The sequence below is a fragment of the Trypanosoma rangeli genome (assembly GCF_003719475.1).
Source record: "Trypanosoma rangeli strain AM80 chromosome Unknown Tra_15.4_contig_00091, whole genome shotgun sequence".
In the NCBI taxonomy this organism is placed as follows: domain Eukaryota; phylum Euglenozoa; class Kinetoplastea; order Trypanosomatida; family Trypanosomatidae; genus Trypanosoma; species Trypanosoma rangeli.
In genome coordinates, this window is record NW_021705837.1 from 28,447 (window position 1) to 55,422 (window position 26,976).

Below are 26,976 nucleotides of genomic sequence, written 5' to 3' on the forward strand. Positions count from 1 at the left end.
GACGTAAAATATGGCTCGTGCACGTGCGATTGATACGCGCCTGGAGAAGTTGCTTCCCTCCCTTGAGGAGTACTTCACAAGCGGGTTTCTTACGCGCGAGGAGACGCAGGAGGTTGCGCGGCAGCGGGCACACTGGGAGTACCGTCTTGTCGCAAAACCTCTGCTTCTGTTGGACGTGCAGAATGCCGTGGTGTATGAGCTGGGGCTGGAGAGGCGGATACAGGAGTACTGCAGGACAACGAAGCTGGTGCTACGGCATCGCTGGGCCGTGCTGGAGCGCATTGAGACCATCTACCGCATTGGCATCAAACACATCAAGGATAGGGAGGAGTCAGAACTGCTGCGCAACGAGTTTGTTCAATTCCTAAAGGCGCACAATCGTCACTCCAGTCTTTCGGCGCTCTACGGCGAGCTCATGGTGCGCTACCCGACCCGCAGCTCTCTTTGGGTGGAGGCCGCCCTTTACGAAGGGATCGAGATGGGTAACACCGACAACGGGCGTGCCATTGTGCAGCAGGCCATCCTCACCGCTGGCACGCAGCCGGAGGTGTGGGACGCTGCACTACTCCTGGAACTTCACTTTGCCGATCGCCTACTGCGGGGCCTGGTGGAGGAGGGCGCGAACAAGGCGCCACACGCCTCCGAACACGACATTGTGGAGGAGTTGCGGGCCGAGAACGCGGCTCTGGCCAATGTGGTTGTGGACCTGGCCTTGGTGCGGGCTGTCGTGGGGGAGGCCCTTGAAAGTCCGGCTTGTGGTCCAAGGTTAGTGCGGCTTCTGCTGGAGAGCGCTATGCGGTTTAGTTTTACCAAGTCGGTCGTGCAGGAGCTGATGGCGTCCGCCGCGTCAAAAATGATCTCCACACTAACATCTGGCGATGCGTCCACCGGCAATGCCTCGCACCACTGGAGCGAAGCAGGGCTTTCCCGCTTTGTGCTGGACTTCTTGAGTATTGATGTGCTCATGCTTGACCATGGCGTCACGGGGGATGCCGCATTATTCCTGCGCTCCGGGGGTCGGCTTCGGGCCTCCACGCCTGCCGAACGCACGGCAGCCCTTGTGAAGGCGTTCACCGCGGCTCTGACGCTCGCGCAAACCGAGGGAATGTCCTCGTTTTTGATTTTGGGACGACTGCGGGAGACAGCGATTGCCGAGCTGAAACCGCTGCTGGAGGCGTTGCAGAAGTTAACTTCATTGAGCGGTGTCTCCACCGTGTGCCGTCGTCTTATTTCTGAACAGCACCTTGCTGTAGAGGAGGCGGTGCAGTGTTTGGGCGGGCCAACGGACGCAGCTATGCTGCAGCGGTTGGCAAATGGTGCAGCTGAACGGGTCCAGGCAGTTCTGCAGGGGCTTCAAGAGGCACCCGCAAGTGTTAAAAAAGTCAAACATGAGGAAACAAGCACAAGGAAGAGAATGTGGCGGCTATTGCCTTTTCTGTTGCCTGCTGATCGAAAGGCAGTGGGGACGGCTGTTCCGCGGTCCACGACACGTTGCGCTACTGAGGATGACGTTGAGCAGTTGGTTTTTTCGCAGGGCGATGGGAAGGATGACGCCGCGCTGGAGCACGCCCTGACGTTATTTTTGCGGGAGTTTCACCTTATAGGACATGATGAGGGAATTGAGGGCATCCATCAGCTGCGGTTCGTGATGGCAACGACTCCCATCGTCCTATGGAAGGTGTTCCACCTCCTGGAACTGCGCTGCAAACCGAAAGGGGCATCTGCTCGTGGGCCGTCGTCCGTGAGCCGTGACAGTGACAGTGACAGTGACAGCGACAACGACGGCGACGGCGTTGGGCAGAGGAATCAGGGAAGAACGACCGTGGACGATACAAGTTACGCGTCGGCAGGTCTAAAGTTTCTTGCCAGTGTGCCGCAGGGCCTTCTGGATCCCCGGGCGGAGGAAGAGCGGCTTGAGGGCTGTTGGGGTCTGATGTCTGCTCGCGTGCAAACCTTGACTGGGATGCGGGGTAGTACGACCCGCGCCGATTTCATTGGCTGTCTGCAGCGCAGCAGTAGCGACGCCTGGGTGGAGAGTTTGCGCTCTTTGCTTCGCGTGGCTTGCCTGTGCGAACCGATTCCACGTCGGGCGCACGTTGAGATCGCCATCCCGTTTCTCGAGGCTGTGGCGCTGGAGAGAGGCGGAAAAGACAGCAATGCCGTGCAGGAGGCGCGAGGTGCCCACGAGCGTCTTTTAGGAATGTACGCGCTGTCGAAGCACCCGAGCAGTTTTCCACCGCTCGTGCAGCAGTTACCGCGGCGGGAAGGGACGAGCTGCAGACTTGCACCGGCGGAGATGAATGCCGTCGATTGGGCCAGACTCGTGGTTTTTGAGCGCGACGTGGCGAAGGATTTGCGGCGCGCGAAGGAGGCAGCGGCGCGGGCGCGGCGACTGTCGTTGGCGCCACAGCGGCTTTTGTCGCTCCTCAACGCCTATTAACTTTCAGAGGTCAAAAAAAGAAAAAAAAGAAAAACAAATATATGCATATATATAAAAAGTAACACCCGTGTAAAATGGAGGCGGCTGCGGGCTCTATAACGGCACCCCCCCCCCCTCTTCTTCTTCTCTCCCTTGCGGTGATTCAACCACCACCCACTTGCAGCTGTGGCGAGGGTCGAAAGGCGTGGCCGCTCACGTGTGACAGACTCTCTCTTACACTCTCTTTCTGCTTGTTTCCTTTTTGGCATTTTTTTCATTTGACACTGGTGGAGCGAAGCCCTCTCACAGTGGTCGCTGGATGCTGGCGCGCGACGTCGTACTGTCGCTACGCAGCCCAATCGGGGGAGTGAAGAGGCGGCGCCCGTTCCGATGCACACCCGCGCCGCGCCGCTGTGGTCTCTCGTGTTCCTCGTCATCGCTTCACTTGGAGGCCTCTTTAACGTACGGTGAACCCCATGCGATTGTCGCGGCGTTTCTTCAGTCCGCGCAACGTGAGAAGTGCGGTGCCCTGCAGCGAGTTCTTCGCTGCGACGTCTCGAGGGACGCGCTGCTCTGCGCGTGTGTCGGCATGGTGACGCCGTCAGGCCTGTGGCCGCCCTTCGTAGCGGAGCGGCTGAAGCTGCCTCGCGAGGGGCGAGACACGGAGTTGACTGCGACCTCGTGGCGGGCATTTGCTTTCGCTCTCGTCCGATGCATTCACGCCGCGCAGGGCCATGGCCGTACCACCTCGGCACTTGCACCTCTGTGCGCAACATGTTTAGCTCCATCCCTGCAACTTGGGGAACGTCTTGCCGGACTGTTGTCTGCGTCTCTGGGGAAGTTGCCAACAAGTATAACGACTAGCGCGGCCACTGCTGCCCTTACCGCTGCAGATGTTGCTACTGCATTTGCGACATGCTGTTCTTTGAGTAAAGTGGAGACGGTGAGGAGCGATGCAGCGTGGCTGCGGCTGTGGTCGGGGATGCAGGCCAGACCGGGCAATGCATTGAACCCCGCGTGGGTTCGCTGCCAAGAACTGCATCTTTCTTGTCTTTTCCGAGCCGGCCGGCGTGAGGAGATTGAGGCGGTGCTTCAGAAGAGCACCGAAACTTTACTGATGATGCGTCGCATGTCAGATGCGACCCTCGCAGAGCTTTTTCTTATGGAACCCTTAAGTCCTATGATGCGCAGCCAAATACTTGCAGCCCTTCTAGAGGTGAGCCGCGTGAAGGGCGAGGCTGCATCGGCCCTTTTTCACACGCTTTCGCCCTTTGAACGCGGCCGCATGCTGCCTAGTGTTACTCGAAGCAGTATCCTTTTTGCAAAAGCACTGCGTTGTCTTGTGCTGCAGGCCCGTGATGAGCCCTCGGTGGCGAACTACACACGGGTGCTCCACGACATCCAGGGTCTCTGCCAGGTGTCGAACTCCTACGCGCTCGCGGCCTCGCTGGTCCCCCACGACAGCCCACTTGCTTCGCTCATGACGGCGTCACTGGACGAGCAACGTGCTCGTTTACTGGCCACTTTTGTGGGGGCGGTGGCTGAGGCGACAGAGTTGGCTTGTGACTTCGCTCGCCGCGCCGACAGCGGCAGCGGCAGCGGCACTCATGATGACTGCGTAGAGGCCACACTGCGGGGTTGCGTCAAGGTACTCACGGGGTTATTGACACTTTGTTCAAGCCGCCGTGGCAAGCTTCCTCAGCGAAGGGCGGAGCCAGAGTGGAGGAAGCGGCTGCACCGTGATGCCGCTGTTCGCTCGCATAAGTACGAACTACTTTGCTGTGAGCTGCCACACGCCCTCCTTAGCCGGTGTCTTTCCATGCTTCTCTGCAACGGCTTTGTGTGTTCTGGTGCTGACCTTGGCGGCTGCTTGGTCCCTGCGGACTTTGTCGACCTGCATTTTTATGCGCTTTCCCTTCTCGGTTCACTCTACCAGGCCGTTCGTGTGGCGCAGCAGCAACCCGACGTTTTGCCGATGATTCGTGCGTTGTATCACCGCCGACGAGAGGTGTTTGGCGAGGACGTTTCTCTTCGGACACAGTACGATCCTGGTGCAGCGTCATCTGACTCCAGTCCTGTGCTGTGCGACGCGGCGGTGGTGCAGTACAGGGTAGGCGACGCCGCCGCCGAAACAACTCTAGGCTTCCTGCACGCCCGTTCGACCGTTGCTGCCGGCGGTCCCCTGGTCATTGACAGCAGCTTTGGCGTGTGGCTGTGGAAGGCCTCCGCGAGGGTGGTTTGGTATTAGGGGGTGCCTGTTTGTGTGTGTGTGTGCGGAAGCGTCGTCTATCGCGTGCGCTCCGACGTGGTTTTCTTTTGCGGCGGTTGAGACGGGGGCGAAGGCACGATGCGACACCCCTCCCCCTTTTCTGTATGTTTGGTTCCACCCCTGTTTTATTATTATTATTGTTATGATGTCTCACGACCCGTTGGGTGAAGTTTTGCTGTTGCTGTTACTTTGTTATCTTCTTCTTTTTGCTTCCTCTTCTTTTTTTCTGTGCTGCAGCGACTCCTTAAGCCAACAGCATGAAGCTTAACATCGCCTACCCCCGCAACGGGACCGTCAAGCAGTTCGAGGTCACCGACGAGGTGCTTCGCCGCGTGTCACTCACGGACTACCGCCTCGGCAACGAGGTGGACGGGGCCATTTTCGGCGAGGTGTTCAGTGGCTACACCTTCAAGCTGCAGGGCGGATCCGACAAGGACGGCTTTCCGATGGTGCAGGGCGTTATGGCCCCAAGCCGCGTGTCGCTTCTTGTGAAGCGGGGCGCTGTCGGTTTCAACACCTTTCGTGGGTACAAGGGCGAACGCCGCCGCAAGTCGCTCCGTGGATGTATCCTCGCAAGCGACATTGCGGTGCTGAACGTCGTCATTGTGCGGACCGGTGAGCAACCGATTGAGGGCGTCACCGACGTGTCGGTGCCTCGCCGCCTCGGCCCCAAGCGTGCGAACAAGATCCGCAAGCTGTTCAACCTCTCCCGCGGCGACGACGTGCGCAAGTACGTCATCCGCCGCAAGGTCACGAAGGAGGGCAAAAAGGACCGCTTCAAGGCACCCAAGATTCAGCGCCTCATCACGACAGCCGTGAAGGCACGCCGCGCCAAGAAGGCGAAGGTGGCCATCGAGAAGGTTCGCAAGTCCGCTGAGGAGCGCCGTGAGTACCTGCACCTGGTGGGCACCCGCCGTCGTGCGGCTCGCCAGCGCAACGCGGCCCGCCGCCATGCACACAAGGTCGCGGAGCAGAAGCAAGACGTGGTCGCATTCAAGGCCAAGAAGTAGGCAACTGGAGGACGCTTTTTTGTTTTAGTTTTTTTTCTAAAAAAAAAATTTTTTTGTTTCATGTCCAGCGATTTGTCTTTGTGTTTTTTTGCAAAAAAAACGATCGTTACTGACATTTCATAAAAAAAAAAACCGTCGTTGTGCGGCTGCCCCGAGCGAGGCGTGGGGACTTTCTCTCCCGCCGTGCTGTCTTTTATCTCTGCCTGCGCGGGGATATGAGTCTCTGCATGTATTTGGGCCCTGGTGACATATCTCTTTGCCCTGCGTTCAAGCGCTTTTTGTTTTTGTTTGTTACTTCGTTGGTTGTGTTGTTGCAGCCTCGTTTTGGAGTGTGAAGGTAGAAGAGAACGCGGATGTCATGCCGGGTGTTTGCGCGGAACATGAGTGGTGAAATCTCGGCCGCGTGGCGCGGTGGCGGCTCAGAGGCTAACACAATGGGCGTCAACGTTGTCATGTTTGGTGCCACGGGGATTTTAGGCATGCACGTTTACCATCTTTGCTGCTACCACGGCTTCACCAGCATACTGCCGTTTCGCTTTCGTGCCGGTCTTGCAAGCGGTGTGCGAACGCTGCGCATGGCTGGTGACAGCACCGTTGGGTAGAACTTTGACACAGACTACGAGATCGACAAGGAGTTTGTCGTAAAGTCTATATTAGAGAAGGTGGACAACGTCATCAACGTCGTTGGCGCCTTGCAGGAGGGCCGGCTGTGTACGAGAACAGCCAGTTATGGTTCTCGATGGGGGCGATCAACGTGGAGTGGCCGCGGATGCTGGCGCGCTGGTGCCGGGAGATAAGCATCCTCCTCCTCACCCATATGTCGATGGTCAGCGCGGACCTAAACAGTTCCTCGGAGCTGCTCCGTCAGAAGCGTGAGGCGGAGCTGGCGGTGTTCGAGGAATTTCCCACGGCTACCATTATCCACGGCACAGACCTCTTCGCTGAGAACGACTTCAGCTACTCCAAGTACCTCAAGGCCCAGCGCTTCCTGAAGATCGTTCCGGTCCCAAACCGTGGACAACGCATCCACTAGCCCGTTTTTGCCGGTGACCTAGCAGAGGCTGCGTGCCGCTCCATCCTCCTCGATCATACGGAGGGGCGCATCGCAGAGTTGGGGGGACCGATACGATTCACAACGAACGACTTGCTGCGCTGGTGTTCGGAGTGCAATGGTCAGCTGCACCTTACGTGGCACATGCCGACCTGGATGTGGCGCATTGGGCACGCGTAAAACGAGCGGCTTCCGATGCATCAGGGCTTTGCCTTGGGCACACGGGCACCAGCGTAGAATAAAGGCTGGCTTAATCGCCAGTTTCCTGACAACTGTGCCACTCCGGAGCATGATCCAGACATGTTGGACTGGGAGGATTTTGGCATTCCCCACGAGGATCTTTAAAGAATAGAGGAGAAGTACTTTATTACGTCCACAATGTGGTCGAAGGATGCACCATACCTGGACCTCGCGACGCGTATGTAGCACAGCACTTCCTCCTCCTTAGTGCGTATATCTGCATCGTAGTAGTAGCAGTGTTGGTGGTTGGGGGCAAGCAGCGGGGGAATTGGGGGTTATGACTGGGTGCGGGAAACAAATAATTGGTAGTTGCGTGGGGTGGGGTGGTGCACGACTCCGAGTATTGGTTGAGAGTGTAAAAGTAGTGGGCCTTTGCAGTTATCGTGTTATTTACTGCATGTAGTCATGGGGGAGGTGTCTTTGTTTTCTTTTGTTGCTCCCCCTCTTTATCACCGTCTCTTTTTCTTTTTCTTTCTTGCGTGAAGTTATTCATGCGGACGCGGAGAGGAGCCCGATGGTAGGGGAGCCGTCACGGCCTCCCTTCTTCTTTTTATCCTTCTCTTCCCCGGTGGGTGTTGCCAATCAAAGGCTTCGGCGTCCTTTCGTTGTCCCTTTTTTATTTTGTTTTGTATCTTGTGGCTTTCTAGTCTCTGGTCTTTGGCGAGTGCGCGTGTCTGTGGGTGCGCCACGCAGCGAAAAGAAACAGAGGCAGGGACGAGAAGAAGAAAAAGGGAAAAGGGGGAGAGGCGGGCACCGGAATGCGCTATACGTTGGGGTTGGGAGCGTCGGAGTGCGGTTACCTGAGCGCAGAGGAACTGCGCCTCGTACGGGACAGTTTCATTTACCTGGACACGGACGGCGATGGCGTCGTGCGGCTGCAGGAGCTGAGGGATGCCTTCAGGGATGGCATGTTGGCGATGGAATCGCCAGGCAGCGAGGCACTTGATTTTTCCGCGTATCTGGAGCTCTTTGCCCCGCACATAAACATGGTGAGGCAGCTCGCGGTCAACGTCTCTGTGGACCTCCTGGACGACGAGATGTGCCTTCTGGAGGCGGCCTTTGACAACATGGACACAAACGGTGATGGCGTTATTGACGAGGAGGAACTGTGTGGCGCGCTCACCGAGAGTCTGGGCATGTGCGAGGCCAACCACTCCACTATTTGGTTGACGGGCGTGGTTATGGCGCGCGTTGACCGTGATGCCGACAGAAGGATCACAGCGTCAGACTTTATTCGTGCGCTGCAGGAAGACGGCGGCGTGGTCCCCAGGCAGCTTATCACGCTTTGCTTAAAAACTCAAATGGAGCGAGACCGGTTACAGGCGGCTGCCTCTTGTCGTGGGAGTGGCGTCTTCACTCCTCTTTGCCGCCCTTTCTCTCCCCATGGGGTGTTTCTAGTCTTGCGTGTTGCTGACTCGCTTTTATGCAACGAGGCAATATTGACAGCTGCACAGTTCTGTGCATCCTTTAACGATGGCTTGATAGGTCTGCAGCAGTTGCTATGCAACACCCCGGAGGAGCTGGCGTCGCACTTGTGCTGCAGGGCGCTTCTCTTGTCTCCGCACCCAGGCACCATGGGTGGTATCGACTGTAGACGTTTTTTGGATCTCATTCTGGACGACCCTCGTCGCATGCTCTTGAACGTGCCCTCGCATGCCTGCCGCCTGGAGTCCTCGATGTGTCACCTGGCGGGTCTTTCGTACAACGTCGGGCGTCAGCTTGCGCTGATTTTGTGGTCCCCCGATCTGGACGCGTACACTGTACAGCAGCTGGACGAGTTGCCACAGCGGCTGCGGGACACTTTCCCGGCAATGAAGGGGTCGGCGTTGTGGTCCATCGTCCGGTATTGCACCGCGGCCGCGGCGGTGACGAGCAACGGGACGTTTTCGCTTCGGCAACTGGTGCGCCGACTCACAATCCGCTTCTGCGTGCTGCCTTGCGGGTACACGGGAAAGCTTTGGCGGCGGCTGAGCCCCCAGGAACGGTGCCGCATACGCTTCCTTATGCTCCGCACACCCGTGGAAGACTTCTACACCATGACTCGTAAGCAGCTCTGGGAGCGCGTACGAGCCAGCCTACTCAATTCGGATGAATTTCTGGATCAGGAACCAGTGGCCTCTGCTGTGGCAACATGTCTGGAGTCAATGATCCTTGTGCAGAAGATGCCGCTGGAGAAGGTGCGGCAGACAATTGCGCAGGAGAGTTGGCCGCCGTCGGACGAGTTACCCGGCGAGGACTGCCGGATGGACATCGCTGTGAAGATGATGATGCTTGACTTGGGCCGTGAGGGCCTTTCCGCCGTGACTAACTTGCTTGACCGTCTGAACACGGTCTCTGACGGCATCATCAATGAGAGGCTACTCCTATCGACGCTCCATGGCGTGGTGAGGCGGCTGCGCCCGTGCTGGAGCAACGCACGGGTGAATGGGGCGGTGTTTGATGTCGTCTTGAGCTGTGAGTTGACAGAGGAGGGGGAGTGCGTGAAGTGCAGCGGCCTCTTGGAGCGTCTGCGGCAGGTTCAGTAGTCGCAGCGTAGGCATAAAACTAGAATTCACATACCGTAGCATACAGAGATAGAGAAAGAGAAAGAAAGAGAGAGAGAGAGAAAAAAGGCATAATGGGCCTCTGTGTTTGCCCCCCTCACGCCTCTTGCTGGTGCGAGTGTGAGGCGCAGCTTGTAGTGAGCAAAGCGAAACCGGCAAAGGGCGTAGGGGGAGGGAGAAAAAAGGGGAAATACAAGTAGAGCCGCAGAGTGTTGGACGTATATATCGTCATAGCAGCTTTGAAGTTTTTTTTTTTTTTTTGGTTGCAGCGATGAGTGTGGTCCTCGTCGTCTCGCGTTTTGCAGTGTGTCGGGCCTCCAATTAGAGTGTCTCCTGCAGGGCCGCCACTTGACAGGCGTCGCCAAGCGTGTTCTTCATTTGCTATTATTATTCTTTTTGAATTGTTCAGGCTGCCTCTGTCTCTGCGCCCCCGTTCACATTGTGCAGCTGCGAGAGAGATCCCCCGACCTTAACCACACTTGCAACTCTCTCTCTCTCTCTCTCTCTCTCTTTACATGCGCACAGTACAAGGGAACAACAGAGCAATGCGCTCGTTGGAGGCGGAGCGAACGCCCCTGACTGCACCCATATTATGCCAGATCCGTACTGGGGGAGCAACTGGTAGCCGATTGGTTGGCACCATTCACATCCGCCTCAACTCTTCCTTGGGGGATGTACGGCTGCTGCTGAGAAGTCTCACAAGCAAGGCGCGTGGGGATGCAACTGTCCCGAGCGAGCTGGAGGTACATGGGGCTCCGGTCAACGTGACACAGGAGGAATGGAAGAAAACCATGGTGTACCCCCTGCACCCATTCGACCTCAGTTTGGCGTTTTCATTTGTTAGGGGTGGCGGATCTGTGCCCATCCAGCGGCGGGACGAGGAAAAGCTGCTGCTGGTGGACGTCTTTCCAAAACTGCCGCGTGTGTGGGGCGTGTCTACCGTGGCAGGGTGGGCGATGGAACCGACACCGCCAATGGTGAAGGTTTTGGCGTGCCCAGGGGAGCACCCACCGTCGCGCGACGCACTCGCCGTTGTGTTTATCGCGCAGGGAGAGCCGGGGAGTCTCACGACGGAGGAAGTGATGATCGAACGCCACAGGTTCCAGCAAGGCGCCTATGGGCGCCCGTACCAATTGCAGGAACTTTCTGCGCTGTTAAATCAGTGGAACGGCAACGTGAAGGATTGCTTTGGGCGCACGGTGCTGCACGAGTGCGTTTACCAGGGCCACACGGAGGCTGTGGCCTTTTTGCTTTCTCTTTCCTTTATTCGCGTTAATGAGCAAGATACACAGGGTAAAACACCGTTGCATCTTGCGGTTAGAGGTGGCAATGAGTTTATCGTGGCACGGCTGCTGGAGGCTGGGGCTGACGTGCTGCTCACTGATAACAGTGGCGACACCGCACTTCATGCGGCGTTGCGTCTCCGCAATGACCGTATCGTCGAGTTGCTGTGCAAGCGACTGCGCGCGAAAGGGGTCGAGGCAAAGTGGCTGTGTTGCCTCAAAAACAGTGTAGACATGTCACCTGGGGATCTATTTTCGTTGTACTTCCCAACCTTTTTTCAGCTTTGCGAAGAGGGTGACGTGGTTGCCATCAAATCCCTCTACAACCATTACTTATTTTCACGTGATTCCATAGAGGAGTGTGACAACCTTCTTTGTCAGTCAGTACTTCACGTGGCCGCTGCCCATGGGCATAGAAGCGTCCTTGAGTTCCTTTTAGATGAACTGAAGCTGGGAAGTTTGGCGCAGAATCGCATGCTCAACGCCCGGTTGCAAACCCCCTTGCATCTGGCGGCTGAGGGAGGTCACCTGTCGGTGGTCAGCTTCCTTCATGAGCGGTTCCCATGGTGGATTTCTCTACAGGACGTCACCGGCGCTACCCCGCTTGTGGCAGCCTTGAGGCGTAACAGGCGGAAACACTCAACCACCGTGGTGGAGTATCTCATTTCGGCTTTGCCATCCGGCTCTGCCGCGACAAACGCATGTGACAATAGTGGGATGGGCGCACTACATCTGCTGTGCGAGTTGGGGGTGACGCGTGCCGCCAATGCCCTCATCGTCGATCACGGCGCCGACGTTACGTTGTCGCACACATGCAGCAATACGTCTTTGAGATATCTAGTAACAACACGTGGGTCGCCACGACTATCAAGGCACCTTGCGAAGGCGTCAAAAAGACAGGTAATAAAGGAGCAACAAGGGCTAACGCCGCTTCTCTGCACCCTTCGCGGGAGGCGCGTCCACGTGAGTACAGTGGAGATGCTGCTGTCGCACGGGGCCGGGACGCGAGCGGATGAGGTGGTTGAGCTGCTGTTTTACCTCGTCACAAAGGGGCACTACAAGTTGGCGGACCGTGCGGTTGCGGCTTTGATGCGGAACGTGGTAGCTTCGAACGAGCTTCTCTGCCGTTTTTGTGCGGTCAAGCACAGCGTTGGTATTCGGTGGTGTGTTGAACGGGGCTGCTGTGGTCTAAACTCTCTTGATGGCGGTTGCCCGTTGCTACTGAGCTCTGCGTTGGGCGATGCCGGGGCGGTGGGCTTCTTGCTCTCGTCTGGGGCCGATCCAAACGTTGCCCCAGCTGGAACGTCGCCGCTGTTAGTGGCTATACACGGTGGACACCACGCCGTCTTGGAGCGTCTGGTGAGAGCTGGCGCGAGGCTTTCGGCTGTGGATGGTTCCTGGACTGCGCTACGTGCCGCCGCTGAAAAAGGCGCCGAGTCCGTTGTTCGTGCCCTGCTGGGACTCCATGTAATTTCCCCCTTGGAGGTGTCCCAGGCCTTGGTTCACACAATGGAGGGTGTGCGTGGGCGACGGAGTATGACTTGCGAACGGGCATGTGTGGCTCTCGCAGGGGGTCTCGATCTTTCCTCACGTGACATCACGCACCCTACGGAGCTTCTGCATCTCGCAGCAAGCCGTTCCCTTTTTACCGTTGTCCGGGCGCTGGTGGGCAGCCTGTGCGCTTTGCCAGCAGCGACGCTCCGGGAGATTGTGAATGCCTCCCCGCCACCGCCCACGCGGCCGTTTGTGCTCATCGAACCGACGATGGCCCCGGTGCAGGCGAAGGCTCTCCGTCCTCTGTCAGCGAACGGCCGACGGGCTCTGTACACCCCACCAAAGCCTTTTAAGCGTCTGGTCGTTCGACGCCGGGGTACTGGGGTGTTGTTTCACCGTCTGCGTCTTCGTGATGTGCTGAGCTACTGTGCTGAGGCCAATGAAGGCGAACTGCTTGAAAGTCTTCTATTTGATGTGGGGCTGAAGCCATGGGAGGGTCCGGATTACCGTGGCTGGAATGCTGCAGATTATGCGGCTGAAAAGCAGCTAAGGGACGCCCTTCGCATGCTACTTGTTGTCGGTGTGGCTCCGTTGCGTCGCCACGCTGTGTGCTGCGGTGCAACACTGGGGGCTCTCTGCCGCTCCATAGCGACTGTGGATGGGAGGGTGGGTGAGGCGGGCGTGTTGTCGTCAGTTCTTTGCAATTTGGCGGCCGCGCGGGAGAAGACGTTGGTGCGACAGATTTTAATAGATACATGTAGATTTCACGATGTGCCGGACCTGAGCGGTGCGGGGGCCTGGTTGGATGAACTAATCCTCCGCTGTGTTTGCACGCGTAGCCTGGATATACTGGAAGTGTTGAAAAACGAGTTCCAGGTACCGCTGAAGCAACGGCTGGGTCGCTCGGTACAGCCGTTGCTGTGGGCTGTGGCGTGTCGTGAGGCAGACTTGGTCGCGTACCTCATTCTTCACGGAGCACCTGTCGACTTGGTGGGTGTCATTCCTGCAGTGGGCGGCTGCGACCGGCGTGTGCTGAGGTTGGAGAGGCGCGAGGTATCTCCCTTGTGGTTGGCGGCGCACTTCACTGACGTTGCGATTATGGAACTTTTGCTTTCGGCTGGAAACTTGTTGCCAGGGTGGTGCACAGACTCGGCAGAGTTCTGCCGGGATGCGCTCAAGGCGCTTGTCGATGGAGCCCCGTGCAGACCCTCAGCGTCTCAGGACGCGTTGATTGCCAAAGGTGTAGCGGTGCTGGCTCGGGCCGGGCACGAGTGCACGTCGCCGAGCATCATGCGAGTGGCTGCGAGAAAGGGGCTGCTGCAGACTGTGGAGCGTCTGATAGAGTGCTACGGCCTACGTCCGCTGACGGAGGATATCGCTTCCAATGGGGTCTGCTCGCTGCACTACTTCGTTTCTAGGCTGGCGCTGTGTGAGGTGCTGCGCTCCACGCTGCTGCTTGTGGCTGACGTTGACTCCGTTACGGCGGAGGCCAGCCGGCAACTCCTGCGGACGATACGGGCGACTAACTTTACAGTGAATCCAGTGGGCTATGCGCTTAGAGCGGGCTGTGCGGCGGGGGCAATGCTCCTCCTCAGCCTGGGGCTATGCGGGAGCGGCGAGAAGGACGAGGGAAGTAATCCCAAAATTTCCCGCCTCATACGTTTCTCTGCCGCAAGGCGTGCGGCGCAAGGGAAGGAGGGCTACACGGTTCTGCATGCGGCAGTGGAGCTGCAGGAGTATGAACTTACCCGCACGCTTCTGAGTGAGCGTGTCATTCTTCAGTACGTTGAAAAACCATCTATTGAGGTAAACCACATTGTTACAACACCCTCTGTTGTCTCGCTTATGAATTTCTACTTTGATGAGGACCACCAACGCCGTTTGTTATCGTTGGCGGTGCCAACACACACGAGAATTTTTCCATGCGATTTGCCTTACCTTGTTTTTGCCCCATCTTTCTCTGAGGAGGCTTTCCGGGACATTGTGCGGCTCTCCGCCTCAGGCGGCGGCCTTGAGCAGGCGTTGGACTTGCAACATGGCGGTTTACCCGCGAACTTTGTGCGGCAGCTTGTGATGCAGCACAGGCATTCCTTCTACTTTGATAACCGATCCTTTGCACTTGCGGCACTGACGCCGATGGGTTGGGCTGTGGCGGCAGGAAGTCTCCCATGGGTACGATTGCTGGTCTACAGTGGTGTGTCAACCACAAACTGCCACTCCACCGTTGCCGGGATATCGCGCAGGCATGCCTCACCGCGGCCTCCGCGTTCTATGCCACCACCGCGCAGAAAGGTAACGGTACGGGCTGTGGTGAGGAGGCACACCTGTCGTAAGGAGGACACATATCCCGTGACCTTCACAGAGGTACGCTACCAGGTGAGCCCAATTCTGCTTTGCATGGCAGTTATTGTGGAGACTGCCGTCTCCGGTGATGCTGAGGGGCTGTTGCGGCAGTCGCAGGTTATGCGGTTTCTGCTTGGCTCCGAGCAGTGTCTTGGGCGGGCGGAGGTCAACCTACTCGCCATTGCTCTGGCGAAGCTGATGCTCTGGGACCTGCTGGAGGCGCTTGTAGCGGCGGCGGCGAGGATGATGACGAGCGATCCCACGGAAGGGCGCTTCTTCACCAGCGTTGAGGAGGTGGAGGTGCCGCCCATCATTAAGCATGCGGTAGGAACCGCACGTCACGTCATGCATGTAGCAGCCCGTTGTGCTCCGAGGGAAATTATCATGCTTGTCGCGAATCATTCTCCGCGTGCTGAGATTGAAGGCTCATGTGACGCCAGAGGAAGGACAGCTCTGTTTCACGCCATGCACCACCCCCGTCGATTGGCGCTTGGTGTCTTGATGGGTTTGCGGATTCCTACGAATCGACTGTGCTGCAAGACACTGGGGCGCACACCTCTGATGGTTGCGTGTCAGCGCGGCCCGTTGTCGCCTGTTGTGGCGCTTCTAAAGAAGCTGGAAATAAACAGCACGGACCGTGAAGGTAACACGCCGCTGTTGTTGGCCGCCGCTGCAGGCCAGATGGAGATTGTGGAACACCTCCTTGCGAATGGGGCGGATGCATCTGTGAGGAATCGTAGAGGGATGACAGCTGTCATGGTGGCAGCCTTTGCTGGTCATGACCACATCGCGGTTCCTTTGGCGGAAAATTTCTCCAGACTAGAGGACTTTTTCTCCCCGCAGACGACGTTGTTGCACTGCGCCGCTGTGGGTGGTTGCCACCGCGTGGCGTCAGCGTTGGTAGGCATGGTTGAGAAGATCGATCCCCTGGCTGAAGACGGTAATGGTGACACGGCTGTTTACTTGGCCTATGCCTTTGGCAACGCCCGGGTGCTTCGGGTGCTGTTGAGTGCCGCCTCGAGCAAAGGTGTGGAACCTTCCTCGTCGTTGCATTTGGAGCGTCAGATATTTGCCTGCGATTCTGCGCTGCCGCGCTACGGCTGGCTTAGAGGGGTGCTGCAGGTGGGCGAGGCTCTGCTTGAGGAAACCCGGCAACGCTCCTTTTGTCGATTCGCCATGCGACCTGGTGAGATGACGTATGGTACCGCGACGAGTTTTAGGTGGGCTTGCACATCGTTGCTTCTCTGGTGTGTGCGCAATAGCAATGTCGTGGGCATCCGGGTCTTGGGGGACATGAACGTTGCAGATGACTGTGGGGCTCTTCACAAGGCTGCCGAGCGGGGGCACTTGGACGTGGTGGAGCTCCTGTTGAAGCTGGAAATGAGCGACCCCAACAGTCTTAATTGCGCAGGCCAGTTACCGTTCGAAGTGGCCGCGGTGCATCAGCGTGTGGCCTGCGCTTCGCTGCTCCTTGCACGCACAAGACTTGACTTGCTACAAAGAAGGACCCCGGCTGTGGGTGGGGTGGAAAGTGTCCTTCACCGCATTGCCTCGACTGGGTCTGCAGAGACCCTGGTTGCATTGGTGGAGGCGTTTCGGCGGGAAAGCAACTCGGACTGGCGTGTGGTCGCGTCTCAACTCCTCGATGCCCTGGACACCCCTGATCCAGCCGGGATGACGGCATTTGAAGCTGCTGTGGCGATGGGGAACCCCGCTGGGGTGCTTCGCGTGGCCCAAGTGCTTCAGCAACTTGCGTTGGCATCAACCCGAACGAACGCCCTGAGTATTTCAAACTCGTTTCTTATGCAGCTTCCTGGCCTGTCGCCTGCCGTGCGAGTGCTTCTATACGACGTGTTTGGCGTTGCAGAGGTAGCCATGTGCGTCGGGTTTGAACAGGGTGGGAGGCATGTGGGACGATTGGCCTTTGCCGACGTGCGACTGATTGGTGCAAACACTTTGAGGGAGTCTGCCTTTTGTGCTGCTGCTATGGCTGCAGCGTTCACGCTGGAGCACGAGATATCTGTTGTGTCCTCTTTGCTGCGGGGACTCCCCTTCCGGATACGGTATAATCCGCGCTCGCTGGAGTCGCGGAGTGCGGATCAGCAGGTGCAGTTTCTGCAGTGGCTGGCATCCTCACTTGTTCTTTCAAACTACGAGGTCTGGGACGAAGACGACACTTTTGACGCGGTGGAGCTGGAGCTTGTGCTGCATCGCGCGGAGGAGTTTGTTGCTCTATCGAACAGGTGCCTGCGGCATTCTGTGTACGTGGATTCCTGTCGACTTCTGACCCCACCCCTGCAGGCGAAGTTTCAGTTTACGGCTAGGCGGGAGGCGGCGCGGCTGCAGGGCGTGGCTGAAGAGCGATGCCGCGCGCTAACACATAAACTGCAGCAGCTTCCGTATCCTGCCGCGTCAATGGGACGTGTCGCGGTGGAGTGGGGTGATGGCAAGGGCGGGATGAGCGTGGAGGCTATCACGCGTCTCATTGATGACGGTCTGGCGAAGCTTGAGTTGTTTCTCGACGGGAAACTGAAGGACATCCTCGCTGGCGTCGCCATGGCGGACATCCTTGCGGTGACTGCGGCGACAGGCGACGCTATGCGTGGACTGGACATACGTTTTTGTTACACCTGCGAGCCCGTGTCAAGGCGCCAGGGCACTTCTTCGGTGGGCAGGATTGTCCTTCTGTTCAACGATGACACGCTGCAGGACGTGGATCACATGCTGCAGGCCGTGCTGTACAAGCAAGTTCTGGCGGACGTGAACCTCGTGGGTGTGAGTTTCATCCGGGACGCGTTTCTGGTGGATGTCCGACGCCGTGTTGCGGCGTTAATGGCCACAGATGAGACGACGAACTGGAGGTTGGAGGTTGAGGGTGGCGTCACTCTGGACGAACTCCCGCTGCATCTGCTGGAGGCTGCGATGACCGACGCAGCTGAGGCTCTTGTGTCGTTGGTGATGGATCCGTCGACAAACATGCAGGCGTTCTGCTCCTCACGAATTGTGAGCGACATTTTGACACGGAACCTACGCTCTGTGGTTGTCCTCTTTGCGCCGAGGCGGCGCCCCGCAGCCAACTTTTTGGAGGGGACTTTGTTGCTGTGCCTCAGTCGCCAGCTTGCACCTACACGTTGTGAGATCTACGAGGGACTCCGCCGTGGGGCTCTGGATGACGAGATTGAGCGCCTGCGTGGGGAGTTGCCCCGCGTCGTCGCCGCGGTGAGAGAACGTCTCCAGATATATCTTCCGGCGGCAACATTTGTGCTGGACTCTGCCTCGTTGCTTGAGAAGCAGGATGACGAGTACGTTGTGTCTGCGCTGAGTCTTTTGTGCCATAACTGTGGCGCTCTTGTCTTGCAGCCTCTCCTCGATGGTGTTTCCATTGGCTGCGGCACCGGCTTGGGGGCTGTGGTGCGTCGCCACGTGCGCCAACTCGTCCTGGTGGTGGAGTTGTACGGAAGAGGCTCATGCGTACTGTACGACAACGGTAGCTTTGTCTACAACTGTCCTCTGTACTGTCTGGGGCGAGGCGTGTATGCAACCTCACCGTGGTATTTGCTTTCCGCTCAGCAAATTGCATCGATGCTGTTGCAGCAGCTGGCTGTGGTGGATTCCAGCGTTGTGGGGCTCATCAACATGACGAAGCCCGTCGCGTGTTGGTCGCAGGCACACGGTGTCTGCACCCGACTGCTGACTGCCGGCTGCCGGCGCCACGCCGTGCGGATGACGACACGCAACCTCTTAAACCTTCGATTGGATCACGGCGTCAATGAGGCCAGCCTCACCTTCGTCGGGAAATGGCGCGCCGTGACTGTCAATGAGGCTACTGGATGGGTGCACTTCACGGCACCCACTAAATCCGGGTATTTTGACCAACAAATTTTCATGGGTGGTCAGCCGATATTTAACTCCCCTCTGCGTATTCGAGTAAAGCCGCTCCCGGCGCATCTGCCGCGTACAAAAGTGCTCTCGAAGTTCAACACTGTCATTGTGGGGCGACCGTTTGGCGTTGCGCTGCAGCTCCGAGACAGGTACGGAAACCGAATAGAGGCACCGGAGCCAATCAAGGTTTCATTGGCGCCGGGCGGAGACGCAAGGCTGCTGTCGTGGAGTCGCCCTCATGTGGACATTGTCAATGTGGAAGCTGTGGTGACGGAGGCATGTGATAGCTGCACAGTGCCCATTCATCTGTGTGCCATGGCGAACCATAGTTTTACGTTGCTTTTCAAGGTGGAGAGCGTCAGCCGGCAAACATATCGTCAGATTTGCCTACTACGCCGCGGATACACGTTGGACTTGGGAAAGGGCTCCGCAACGCCAACCACAACAGAGACGGTGAAGGCTGGGAAGTATGATCGCGCAAAGTACTTTTTCAGAAGAGCGGTCCGCGACGCGGAGCGACGCCGCCTCGCACGGGACGCCAAGTTGATCGGTGGTCTCTCGACACGTGTGTTTCCCCCGCGGCGACCGACGGGCAAATTTCCAAAGTGGCAGCAGAACGACAGCAGACGTCCGTGCGAGTAGACTGACATGTGGGGCGAGCGCGGGGTCTGGGGTAGGTGGAGAAAGATAAAGCATTAGAGAAAAAAAAATAATAAAAAAAAACGAGCTGGAATGGACGTGGCCCGATTGAGAGATTTTGGCGCCGCGGTGAATTTTTTTTGTTTTTGTTTCGCCGACGTGGTGGGAGGGTGATGGAAAAAAAGAGAGGGGAGATTGGGGGGCAGTTGTGTGTCTTTTTTTTTTTTTTTTGTATTCTTTTGGCTTTTCGTCTCTGTCGTCTGTGCGTGTGTTTGGGTAGAAGCCAGAAAGGATGGTGAAGCCGGTCGTCCCGAAGAGCGTCGTGAAGAAGCGCACGAAGAAGTTCACGCGCCACAAGTGCGAGGCCTTCCCGCAGCTGAGCAGCAGCTGGCGCAAGCCCCGGGGTGAGGACTCGCCGGTGCGCCGCCGCTACAAGGGACAGAAGGCCATGCCCAACAAGGGCTACGGTAGCGACCGCAAGACGAAGTACATCACGCCATCGGGATTCAAGAACTTCCCCATTAACAACGTGAAGGACCTCTACATGCTGCTCATGCAGAACCGCAAGTACGCAGGCGTCATCTCCCACACTGTGGGTGCCAAGTCGCGCAAGGCTATTGTGCGCAAGGCTCATGAACTGGATGTACGTCTCATCAACGGAAACGCCAAGCTGCGGAAGGTTCCTCAGTAAGAGGAAGGGATATGGATGCCGGGGGAAGGTGCGAATTTTTCACTCCTTCTGTCTGTGCTTTTTGTTTTTTGTTTTTGATGATTTTTCTGATTCCTACTCACTCACTTTCCCTCTTCCTTAATGTCGTGCCTGCTGTTGCCCTTCTCCTGATGCAGCTTGAGGGAGGGGGCAAACACGTTATTGGGTTGCAAGCCCCCTCTCGTAGTGTTGTCTCCTTCTATCGGTCTCTCTCCCTGTCTGTCGTTAGCGTAGTGATGGAACAGTGTGTTGCCCTTGTAGATTACGAGGCAAGTGATCCTGACGAGATTAGTTTCCGGCGTGGCGACGTCATTGCGGTGACGGCCAAGGGAAGCATCTCTGGCTTTTGGGAGGGGTTTGTGGTTGCGCCGGGCCGTGGGCAGGGGACGGCGAAGGAGTCCCGCGGCCTTTTCCCCAACTGCTTTGTCACGTCTAACCTGTGTCCGCGGGAGATGCCCACCTTCTGCGACAGGGCTCTCTGTCTGTACGACTACACGGCGAGGGATGCGTCCGAGATGGAATTACGAGAGGGAGATCTTCTCCGACTGGTTCGCCCCAGCGCGTCGCTCGGGTGGTGGTTTGGCGTCAAGGAAAGCGAGGCGGAGCGCACAGGGAGCGAAGTTGCCTCCGCGGGTAGAATCCCGGTGGAACCGCGCCTGTTGCCGAGCAACTTTGTGACGTGCGACATTGTTCGCGCCTCCCATTCCTTTGAGGCGCGGCAGAAGCACGAGTTGTGGTTTGAGGTCGGCGACGTTATTCAGGTGCATCGCAGGTGGAATGATGGGTGGTGGGAGGGGACGCTGCGGGGTCGTCGAGGTGTATTCCCGAGCAACTACACCGTTCCCAACGTGGCCACCACCACCCCTCCCTTCTTTTGCAACACCTGCAAGACCGTGCTCGTCGATGAGCCACCGCGCTGTGTGACGTGCGCTAACAGGGAGGATGTGACTCGCTGCATGCTTGCGGCCCTGGACGACTACGCCTTGGGAAAGTTGAGTGGGCTAGATCTCTTTGCGTACGTGGACGTTGGGGTAGAAGGAGTTTGTGGAAAAGGAGTGGACACTGCCGATGCGTGAGCGGTGTGTTTTGAGTTGCTGTTCTCCATAGGCAGCGCGTTTCTCTCTTTAAGCTGCCTTTTTTTTTTTGGGGTTTCCACACACACACACACAAACAAGCAAACACAGTTTTTCTCTCTTTCTTGCTCGCTCTATTTGCGTTTGCAGCTTTCTTTTTGTTCCTTTTTGCCTCCTGTTGCGCGTGGTAGGGTGGCGTGAGGGAACCTTGGGCTCTTGTATATATATACAAATATATATATTTCCGTCAGTATGCCGCCAAAGAAGGGTCTCACCGCGTCTGCTGTCTACAACCTGCCTCACGAACGGCAAGTGGAACTCTTGTCGGAGGCGCTTCTTCGGGAGTATATGCATAAACGGAAATTTACCGAGACGCTAAAGACGTTTGATGTGGAGCATCCTCGCGATGCGGACACCATTGCCTCACGGGCGCTCATGTCAGATATGATGGCACTTGGCCCCGAGATGCAGCGGACGCTGAAGGATGACGGGGTTGAAACGATCGTAGAGATGCTGTGCCTTCTGCGCGTGCGGCGGCGACTTGAACTGGATGAGCTGAAGCGACGGGCCCTGCTTGAGGTGCCACAGACGCCTGAGAGGCTGAGGAAGCACAGCAAAGAGAGTAAAAAGACGTCAGGAAAGCCACCTTACGATGATCTGTTGCATGAGAAGCGGTCCACACGACGGCGAGGGGGTGCTAGTAAGGAGCAGAGGCGTGCAGATAGCAGCTTTAGTAGCAACGGGAGTAGTAGTAGTAGCCGTGTTAGCAGTAGTGGAGGGGGTGAAGACGACATTTACCGTAGCAATAAGAGGGTAATTTATAACAGGCGGAGCAACATTGACATTAGTAGTGAAAGTGAGTCAGAGGGTGAGCGAGTGGGGCAGGGTGGATGGATAAATAAGGAAACGGGGACCACTCTGGGTAAAGGGGTTTCTCACGCAATCATGGAGTTGGTATGCGGTGGAAATTCCCTTTCCTCATCGTTTGTTGAGCTTGGTTTTGTGTTTGGGGAGGAGGTGGAGTATGGCCTTCTCCAGGAGCATAGAGGTCCGGAGGGCATCGTGGCTGTGGTCCAGGCCTTTATTTGTGCATACTTTTTTAGAGGCGGATACATCGATGTCAAGCGGCATCAGCAGCAGTGTCTTCTGAAGGCTCTTGCGACGTTGCTTTTCATTGCACAACCTAATCCACGTCGGGTTTGTCTCGCGGATGGATCCGTAACGACAAAGTCTGCCGAGGCGGACATGGCGCGTTTGCGCGTCCTTCGGAATTTTGCGACCAGACAGCAGGTTGAGGACTCGCTGCTTTTCCTCTTGGAGAGCTGGACGCAGCCCGGAGGATCAGGCGTCTTCTGCTTTCTTCTCTCTGTGCTATTGTCGCGTGGACTCAAACGAGTCTCCGCTGCTGTGGGGCGTACAGCGGCGTTGATTGACCGTGAGGGGCGCTGCTCGACAAGCCTGACGAGGCTGCTGCTGCTTGGAGAGGCAGACGCCGTCTCTCCCGATGACGTGCTAGAAAACCTGATGCTGGATGAGGGCAAGGGACGGCTGAGCTGCGGCTACGTCTCAAGTGGCCCCGACGACACGTTGTTAGACGACGAAGGAGCGAAGACCCCGCAGCACCCCGTTTGGGTGGTGCACCACAACGGACGTTTTGTGGTGCTCTTTTTAAAGAAGGACGATCGTGCGCAGTTTGAGCAGCGGAAAAAACTGGGAATGGCCACCTCCGACGTTTTTTTCTACGAGCCTTCCGCAGCTCCGCGAGGCGAGGCGTTTCTCACGGTTTCTCTTAATGCTGCAGCTGGCAAAGGGCGAGTGAAGGAACAGCTTCCTTCCTTTCTCTACGCTGCCGTCCGCAAGATTCCACTCTGGCGCGATGGAGACATCGACTGGAACGGCTTTGAGCCCACGTTCTAAGTTCTACTGCCCTCCACTCATTTGATTGATGTTGTGATTTCTGTAGATTTTTTTTTTTGTTTATTGGATTTGTTTTTTTCTTGTCGTTCTGTTTCCTTGTCGTTCTTCTTCTTTTTTTCACTCTCGCTTCCTCTTCCCCTCCTGTGTGTGTGTGTGTGTGTGGCGCCGTTGCTGCACTGACACGCTGAGTGGGTTGCATTTGGAGAACTCAGCCACATCTGCTACATGTGGTCATTTCATCTTTTTCTTGCCTCCTTGGGGGCAATAGAGGCGCTTGCAAGGGATATGCCGCCAGATGAGGTCAAATGAATCAGTGAGGGGTCTGCTTCGATTTCCCTCCCCTGCCTCATTTATGTATTGTGTGCTTTTTTTCCTCTTATTTGCTATTGTTTCCAACAGTGCCGTATTGAGGTGAAGCATGAGTGCAGTTCCTTGGCTGTGTTCTCTCTCCGTAAAATATTCCTGCTACTGGTACTACGACGACTGCCGATGTTGCCCTTCACGAAGGAGGTGGGGGCGCCGTGTACCTGCTCGGCCAAGCGGATACCTTCTTTACTGCCGTCCTCTTTCTTTTCTTTGTAGGAATAAGAGAAATAAGGCCGCATCTAGGCGTGGTGCTCAAGGGCGGAAAAAAGAAGGGGAATTAAAAAAAAAAAGGTGGGTGAGGAGGGAGTAAGTATTGTGTGTGCTCCGTAACGGGAAGATTCCACGCATCGCACTCAGGGAATTGGGAGCAACATGCTTGGCTCGAGCGAGCTTGGCCCCAGGGAGCCGATTAACGGCAATATCACCCCTACTGAGCAGCGCGAGCCAGTTTCGGGCGGCGTGTACAGCCCTTTCTGCAACTGGTGGACCTTTGATATACGACACACGCTTGAGTTGGTTCAGTTGGACGACTTGGCCAATGGGGTGTCTGAAGACGATGTTTTTAGACGCGCGGCAGAGCTCGGCAACAACAAGATTACCATTGCCGGTGCACCGAGTCCCCTTTGGATTTTCTGCAGACAGTTCATGAACAGCATTACTATCATTTTGACTATTGTGATTGTGATCAGCGCCATTTCCGATGACTGGGCGGAGTTTGGCGTGGTGTTGTTCATTCTGATATTTAACGCCTTATTGGGGTTTTACCATGAGTACAGGGCGGAGAAATCGCTTCACAGTTTGAAGGAAATGACGGTGGGCAGCGCGAAGGTCCTCCGCGATGGGTCGGTGGAGGTTATTTTTATCGACGAAGTTGTTGTGGGTGACGTCATCATTTTGGAACAGGGCGCTTCGGTACCAGCGGATTGCCGCCTCGTGGAGAGCAGCGGGTTGGAGGTGGATGAGGCACTCCTCACAGGCGAGGCGGTGCCGGTGGTGAAGCACATTGCCGCTATCCCCGATCCAGACGGCCTGTGTGCGTTGGGTGACCGCAAAAATATGGTGTACCGCAACACGATGGTCACGCAGGGCCACGGGAAGGCGGTTGTGGTCGCCGCTGGCGCACACACAGAGATCGGGAAACTCGCGGAGCGCCTTGGGGAAGGCTCAGGCACGGAGAAGACGGAACTTATGAAGACGCTGGATTATATGATGTATTTACTCTTTGGCTGCTGCATCGTGCTCGTCGTTGTTGTGTTCGCTGCGAATAAGTTTAAGTACCACCAAAGCACCCTGTCGTACGCGACAGCGGTCGCCATTGCCATCCTTCCCGAGTCTATGGTGGCGGTGGTCACTGTGTCTATGACGGTTTCCGTCAAGCGCATGGCGAAGCAGAAGTGCATTGTGCGCAGGTTGGCGGTGCTGGAGGTGCTCGGTAACGTTACAGACATCTGCTCCGACAAGACTGGGACGCTGACAGAGAACAAAATGGCGGTCAAAAATATCATTGTCGGAAGAAATGATGAACTCTTCGTTACGGGAGCCCCAGATGAGAGATATGGAATATTTATGCGCGGTGGAGAGACGCCGGTGCACATGGTGGAAGTCTACGCGACCGATAAACTGCTATATGAATTTATGCGCTGCGCAGCCCTTTGTGGTACGACTGTCCTGAAGGTCAATGCAGAGGATGCAGACCGCCTTTGTGGCACTGGAAACCCAACAGAGGTGGCGATTCAGGTGATGTCGTGGAAGGCTGAGCTTGACAGAGCTCAACTGGAAAGTGAGGGATGGGAGTGTATTGCGGAATACCCGTTTGACTCCAAAATCAAGCGGATGACGACGGTGTGGCACAACAAGATTACAGATAGCTTGTACATGTGCACAAAAGGTGCCCCCGAGCGTATTCTTGATCTTTGCTCCACCATTGTTTCGCGGGCGGGGAAGCATGTGGCCTTGACAGAATCGGATCGTCAAACGATAGACAAAAACATTAGGAAGTTGGCGTCGGAGGGGCTCCGTACAATCTGTCTCTCCACGCGACCATGCACCTTGGAGCAATTTTCAATCCCCGCTGAGGAAACCTTCCTGGCCACCCACGCCCGCGAGGTGATTGAGCAGGACCTCTCGTTTCTTGGAATTGTTGGGATTTGCGACCCTCCACGCGCGGAATCGCTCCCTTCAGTCATTGCCTGCCAGCACGCCGGGGTTGTGGTGCGTATGTTGACTGGCGACCATATAACCACCGCGGGATGCATTGCCGTCATGCTGAATATCATCAACAAAACAGACCTTGGTAACAATATGAAGTTGCTGAGCGGTCCTGAGTTTGATAGAACCGAAATGGAAGCCATTGCTGAATGGGATGATCTTCCACTCGTTGTTGGGCGGTGCTCGCCGGAGTCCAAGGTGAAGATGATTGAGTGCCTGCACAAGCGCAAGCGGGTGGTAGCGATGACAGGAGACGGGTTCAACGATTCGCCAAGTATTAAGATTGCCGATGTTGGCTGTGCAATGGGGTCTGGCACGGACGTCACTAAAGGTGTTGCGGATATTATTATCACGGACGACAATTTTTCTACCATTGTGAAGGCGGTGACGGAGGGCCGGCGCATCTCACAGAACATAAGGAAGTTTGTGGTGCATCTGCTTTCCAGTAACGTTGCAGAGGTGATTGCACTCATCTGCGGTCTTCCCATCCGCAGTGAGGGGGTTTCTTTGTTTGTGTTGTCGCCCATCGAGATTTTATGGCTAAATATGTTTACTTCCGGCCCTCCCGCAATAGGACTGTCGTTAGACACCGCAGCCGCCGACGTGCTTCTCGTGCCTCCGAACACGGCAGGTCTTTTCACCTTTGAACTGGTCTCTGACACGGTGGTGTACGGGTTTTGGCTCGGCCTTTGCTCTCTGTCCGGGTTTGTTTTTATTGTGTACGGCGTGCATGACGGTCCGTCCGGCACCAACTGCAACTCGCACAACGGGGTTGGATGCCAAGATGTTTGGCGCGCGCGTGCCACGACCTTTGGAATACTTTACTTTGGTTTATTGCTGCACGCGTACACCGTTCGCCACACGCGACAGTCCATATTTTTGATGAAGTGGTTCGACAATGTCGTGATTTACAGCTCCGTGGGTGTTGCGGCTGCTTTATTCATTCCTATTCTGTACGTCGACGTCGTGGCGCACAACGTCTTTGTGCACGACATGCTAACGTGGCACTGGGCTGTCATTGGTGTGCTTTTGGTATTTTTCATGGCTATGTGTGAGCTGTATAAAGTCCTGAAGAACTGCTTCTTCCCGATGAAGCGGGTGTCGGTGCGCCCGGAGGAGGACGTGGAGGAGGAGTACCGTCTCTTCGCCATCTCGAACGCGGACAACAGAGACGTTGAGAGCATTGCTGAGGAGCAACTGCGTATGTCTTTTGCATCCATCAATGGAAGCGCTACTAGCATTGGAACGCATCACGGGAAGAAGGAAAGATACAGAAGGCAGCGCTAGAGAAACCACTACGGTGGGGGGCATGCTTTCTTTTTTTTCTTTTTTCTTTTTTTTAGCTTCCCTCTTTATTTTTATTTTTTTTGGTGCGGAACGTTTGTGTAACTTCCTCCCCCCCTTCTAGTGTGCGTACGGCACACACACACATATGCATATGTGCGTGTGTGGGGGCGTGCCTGCTTAACTGGGGGCATCTGCGCATGATGGCTGTTGCAATGAATATACGTAATGTATACACGCGGCGCT

The 26,976-nt window shown here is 56.4% G+C and overlaps 9 protein-coding genes and 1 pseudogene across 9 annotated transcripts, besides 12 other annotated features; all 10 read left to right on the forward strand.

Moving 5' to 3' along the window:
• Positions 1-10: 10 nt before the first annotated feature.
• TraAM80_03495 (uncharacterized protein) lies at positions 11-2,440 on the forward strand (the record flags this gene model as incomplete). Its single annotated transcript, XM_029380463.1, has 1 exon — positions 11-2,440. The coding sequence occupies one exon, from the start codon at positions 11-13 to the stop codon at positions 2,438-2,440; it is 2,430 nt and encodes an 809-aa protein (XP_029239655.1).
• Positions 2,441-2,452: 12 nt separating this feature from the next.
• Positions 2,453-2,478: a microsatellite.
• Positions 2,479-2,738: 260 nt separating this feature from the next.
• Positions 2,739-4,667, forward strand: TraAM80_03496 (uncharacterized protein; the record flags this gene model as incomplete). Its single annotated transcript, XM_029380464.1, has 1 exon — positions 2,739-4,667. One exon carries the CDS (start codon positions 2,739-2,741, stop codon positions 4,665-4,667), a length of 1,929 nt encoding a protein of 642 aa, XP_029239656.1.
• Positions 4,668-4,813: 146 nt separating this feature from the next.
• Positions 4,814-4,835: a microsatellite.
• Positions 4,836-4,883: 48 nt separating this feature from the next.
• Positions 4,884-4,916: a microsatellite.
• A 29-nt stretch (positions 4,917-4,945) lies between these two features.
• Positions 4,946-5,698, forward strand: TraAM80_03497 (40S ribosomal protein S6; the record flags this gene model as incomplete). The annotated part of the gene is made up of 1 exon (XM_029380465.1): positions 4,946-5,698. The coding sequence occupies one exon, from the start codon at positions 4,946-4,948 to the stop codon at positions 5,696-5,698; it is 753 nt and encodes a 250-aa protein (XP_029239657.1).
• A 352-nt stretch (positions 5,699-6,050) lies between these two features.
• On the forward strand, positions 6,051-7,172 carry TraAM80_03498 (hypothetical protein; annotated as a pseudogene).
• Positions 7,173-7,747: 575 nt separating this feature from the next.
• TraAM80_03499 (putative calmodulin) lies at positions 7,748-9,514 on the forward strand (the record flags this gene model as incomplete). Its single annotated transcript, XM_029380466.1, has 1 exon — positions 7,748-9,514. The coding sequence occupies one exon, from the start codon at positions 7,748-7,750 to the stop codon at positions 9,512-9,514; it is 1,767 nt and encodes a 588-aa protein (XP_029239658.1).
• A 44-nt stretch (positions 9,515-9,558) lies between these two features.
• Positions 9,559-9,595: a microsatellite.
• A 422-nt stretch (positions 9,596-10,017) lies between these two features.
• Positions 10,018-10,043: a microsatellite.
• A 34-nt stretch (positions 10,044-10,077) lies between these two features.
• TraAM80_03500 (putative ankyrin repeat protein) lies at positions 10,078-19,176 on the forward strand (the record flags this gene model as incomplete). The annotated part of the gene is made up of 1 exon (XM_029380467.1): positions 10,078-19,176. The coding sequence occupies one exon, from the start codon at positions 10,078-10,080 to the stop codon at positions 19,174-19,176; it is 9,099 nt and encodes a 3,032-aa protein (XP_029239659.1).
• Positions 19,177-19,235: 59 nt separating this feature from the next.
• Positions 19,236-19,257: a microsatellite.
• A 131-nt stretch (positions 19,258-19,388) lies between these two features.
• Positions 19,389-19,414: a microsatellite.
• Positions 19,415-19,465: 51 nt separating this feature from the next.
• Positions 19,466-19,864, forward strand: TraAM80_03501 (large subunit ribosomal protein L32e; the record flags this gene model as incomplete). Its single annotated transcript, XM_029380468.1, has 1 exon — positions 19,466-19,864. One exon carries the CDS (start codon positions 19,466-19,468, stop codon positions 19,862-19,864), a length of 399 nt encoding a protein of 132 aa, XP_029239660.1.
• A 77-nt stretch (positions 19,865-19,941) lies between these two features.
• Positions 19,942-20,958, forward strand: TraAM80_03502 (putative intersectin-1-like; the record flags this gene model as incomplete). Its single annotated transcript, XM_029380469.1, has 1 exon — positions 19,942-20,958. One exon carries the CDS (start codon positions 19,942-19,944, stop codon positions 20,956-20,958), a length of 1,017 nt encoding a protein of 338 aa, XP_029239661.1.
• Positions 20,959-21,035: 77 nt separating this feature from the next.
• Positions 21,036-21,065: a microsatellite.
• A 109-nt stretch (positions 21,066-21,174) lies between these two features.
• Positions 21,175-21,197: a microsatellite.
• Positions 21,198-21,207: 10 nt separating this feature from the next.
• On the forward strand, positions 21,208-22,872 carry TraAM80_03503 (uncharacterized protein; the record flags this gene model as incomplete). Its single annotated transcript, XM_029380470.1, has 1 exon — positions 21,208-22,872. One exon carries the CDS (start codon positions 21,208-21,210, stop codon positions 22,870-22,872), a length of 1,665 nt encoding a protein of 554 aa, XP_029239662.1.
• A 47-nt stretch (positions 22,873-22,919) lies between these two features.
• Positions 22,920-22,988: a microsatellite.
• Positions 22,989-23,014: 26 nt separating this feature from the next.
• Positions 23,015-23,034: a microsatellite.
• A 576-nt stretch (positions 23,035-23,610) lies between these two features.
• Positions 23,611-26,733, forward strand: TraAM80_03504 (putative calcium motive p-type ATPase; the record flags this gene model as incomplete). Its single annotated transcript, XM_029380471.1, has 1 exon — positions 23,611-26,733. One exon carries the CDS (start codon positions 23,611-23,613, stop codon positions 26,731-26,733), a length of 3,123 nt encoding a protein of 1,040 aa, XP_029239663.1.
• Positions 26,734-26,758: 25 nt separating this feature from the next.
• Positions 26,759-26,813: a microsatellite.
• Positions 26,814-26,976: the final 163 nt, after the last annotated feature.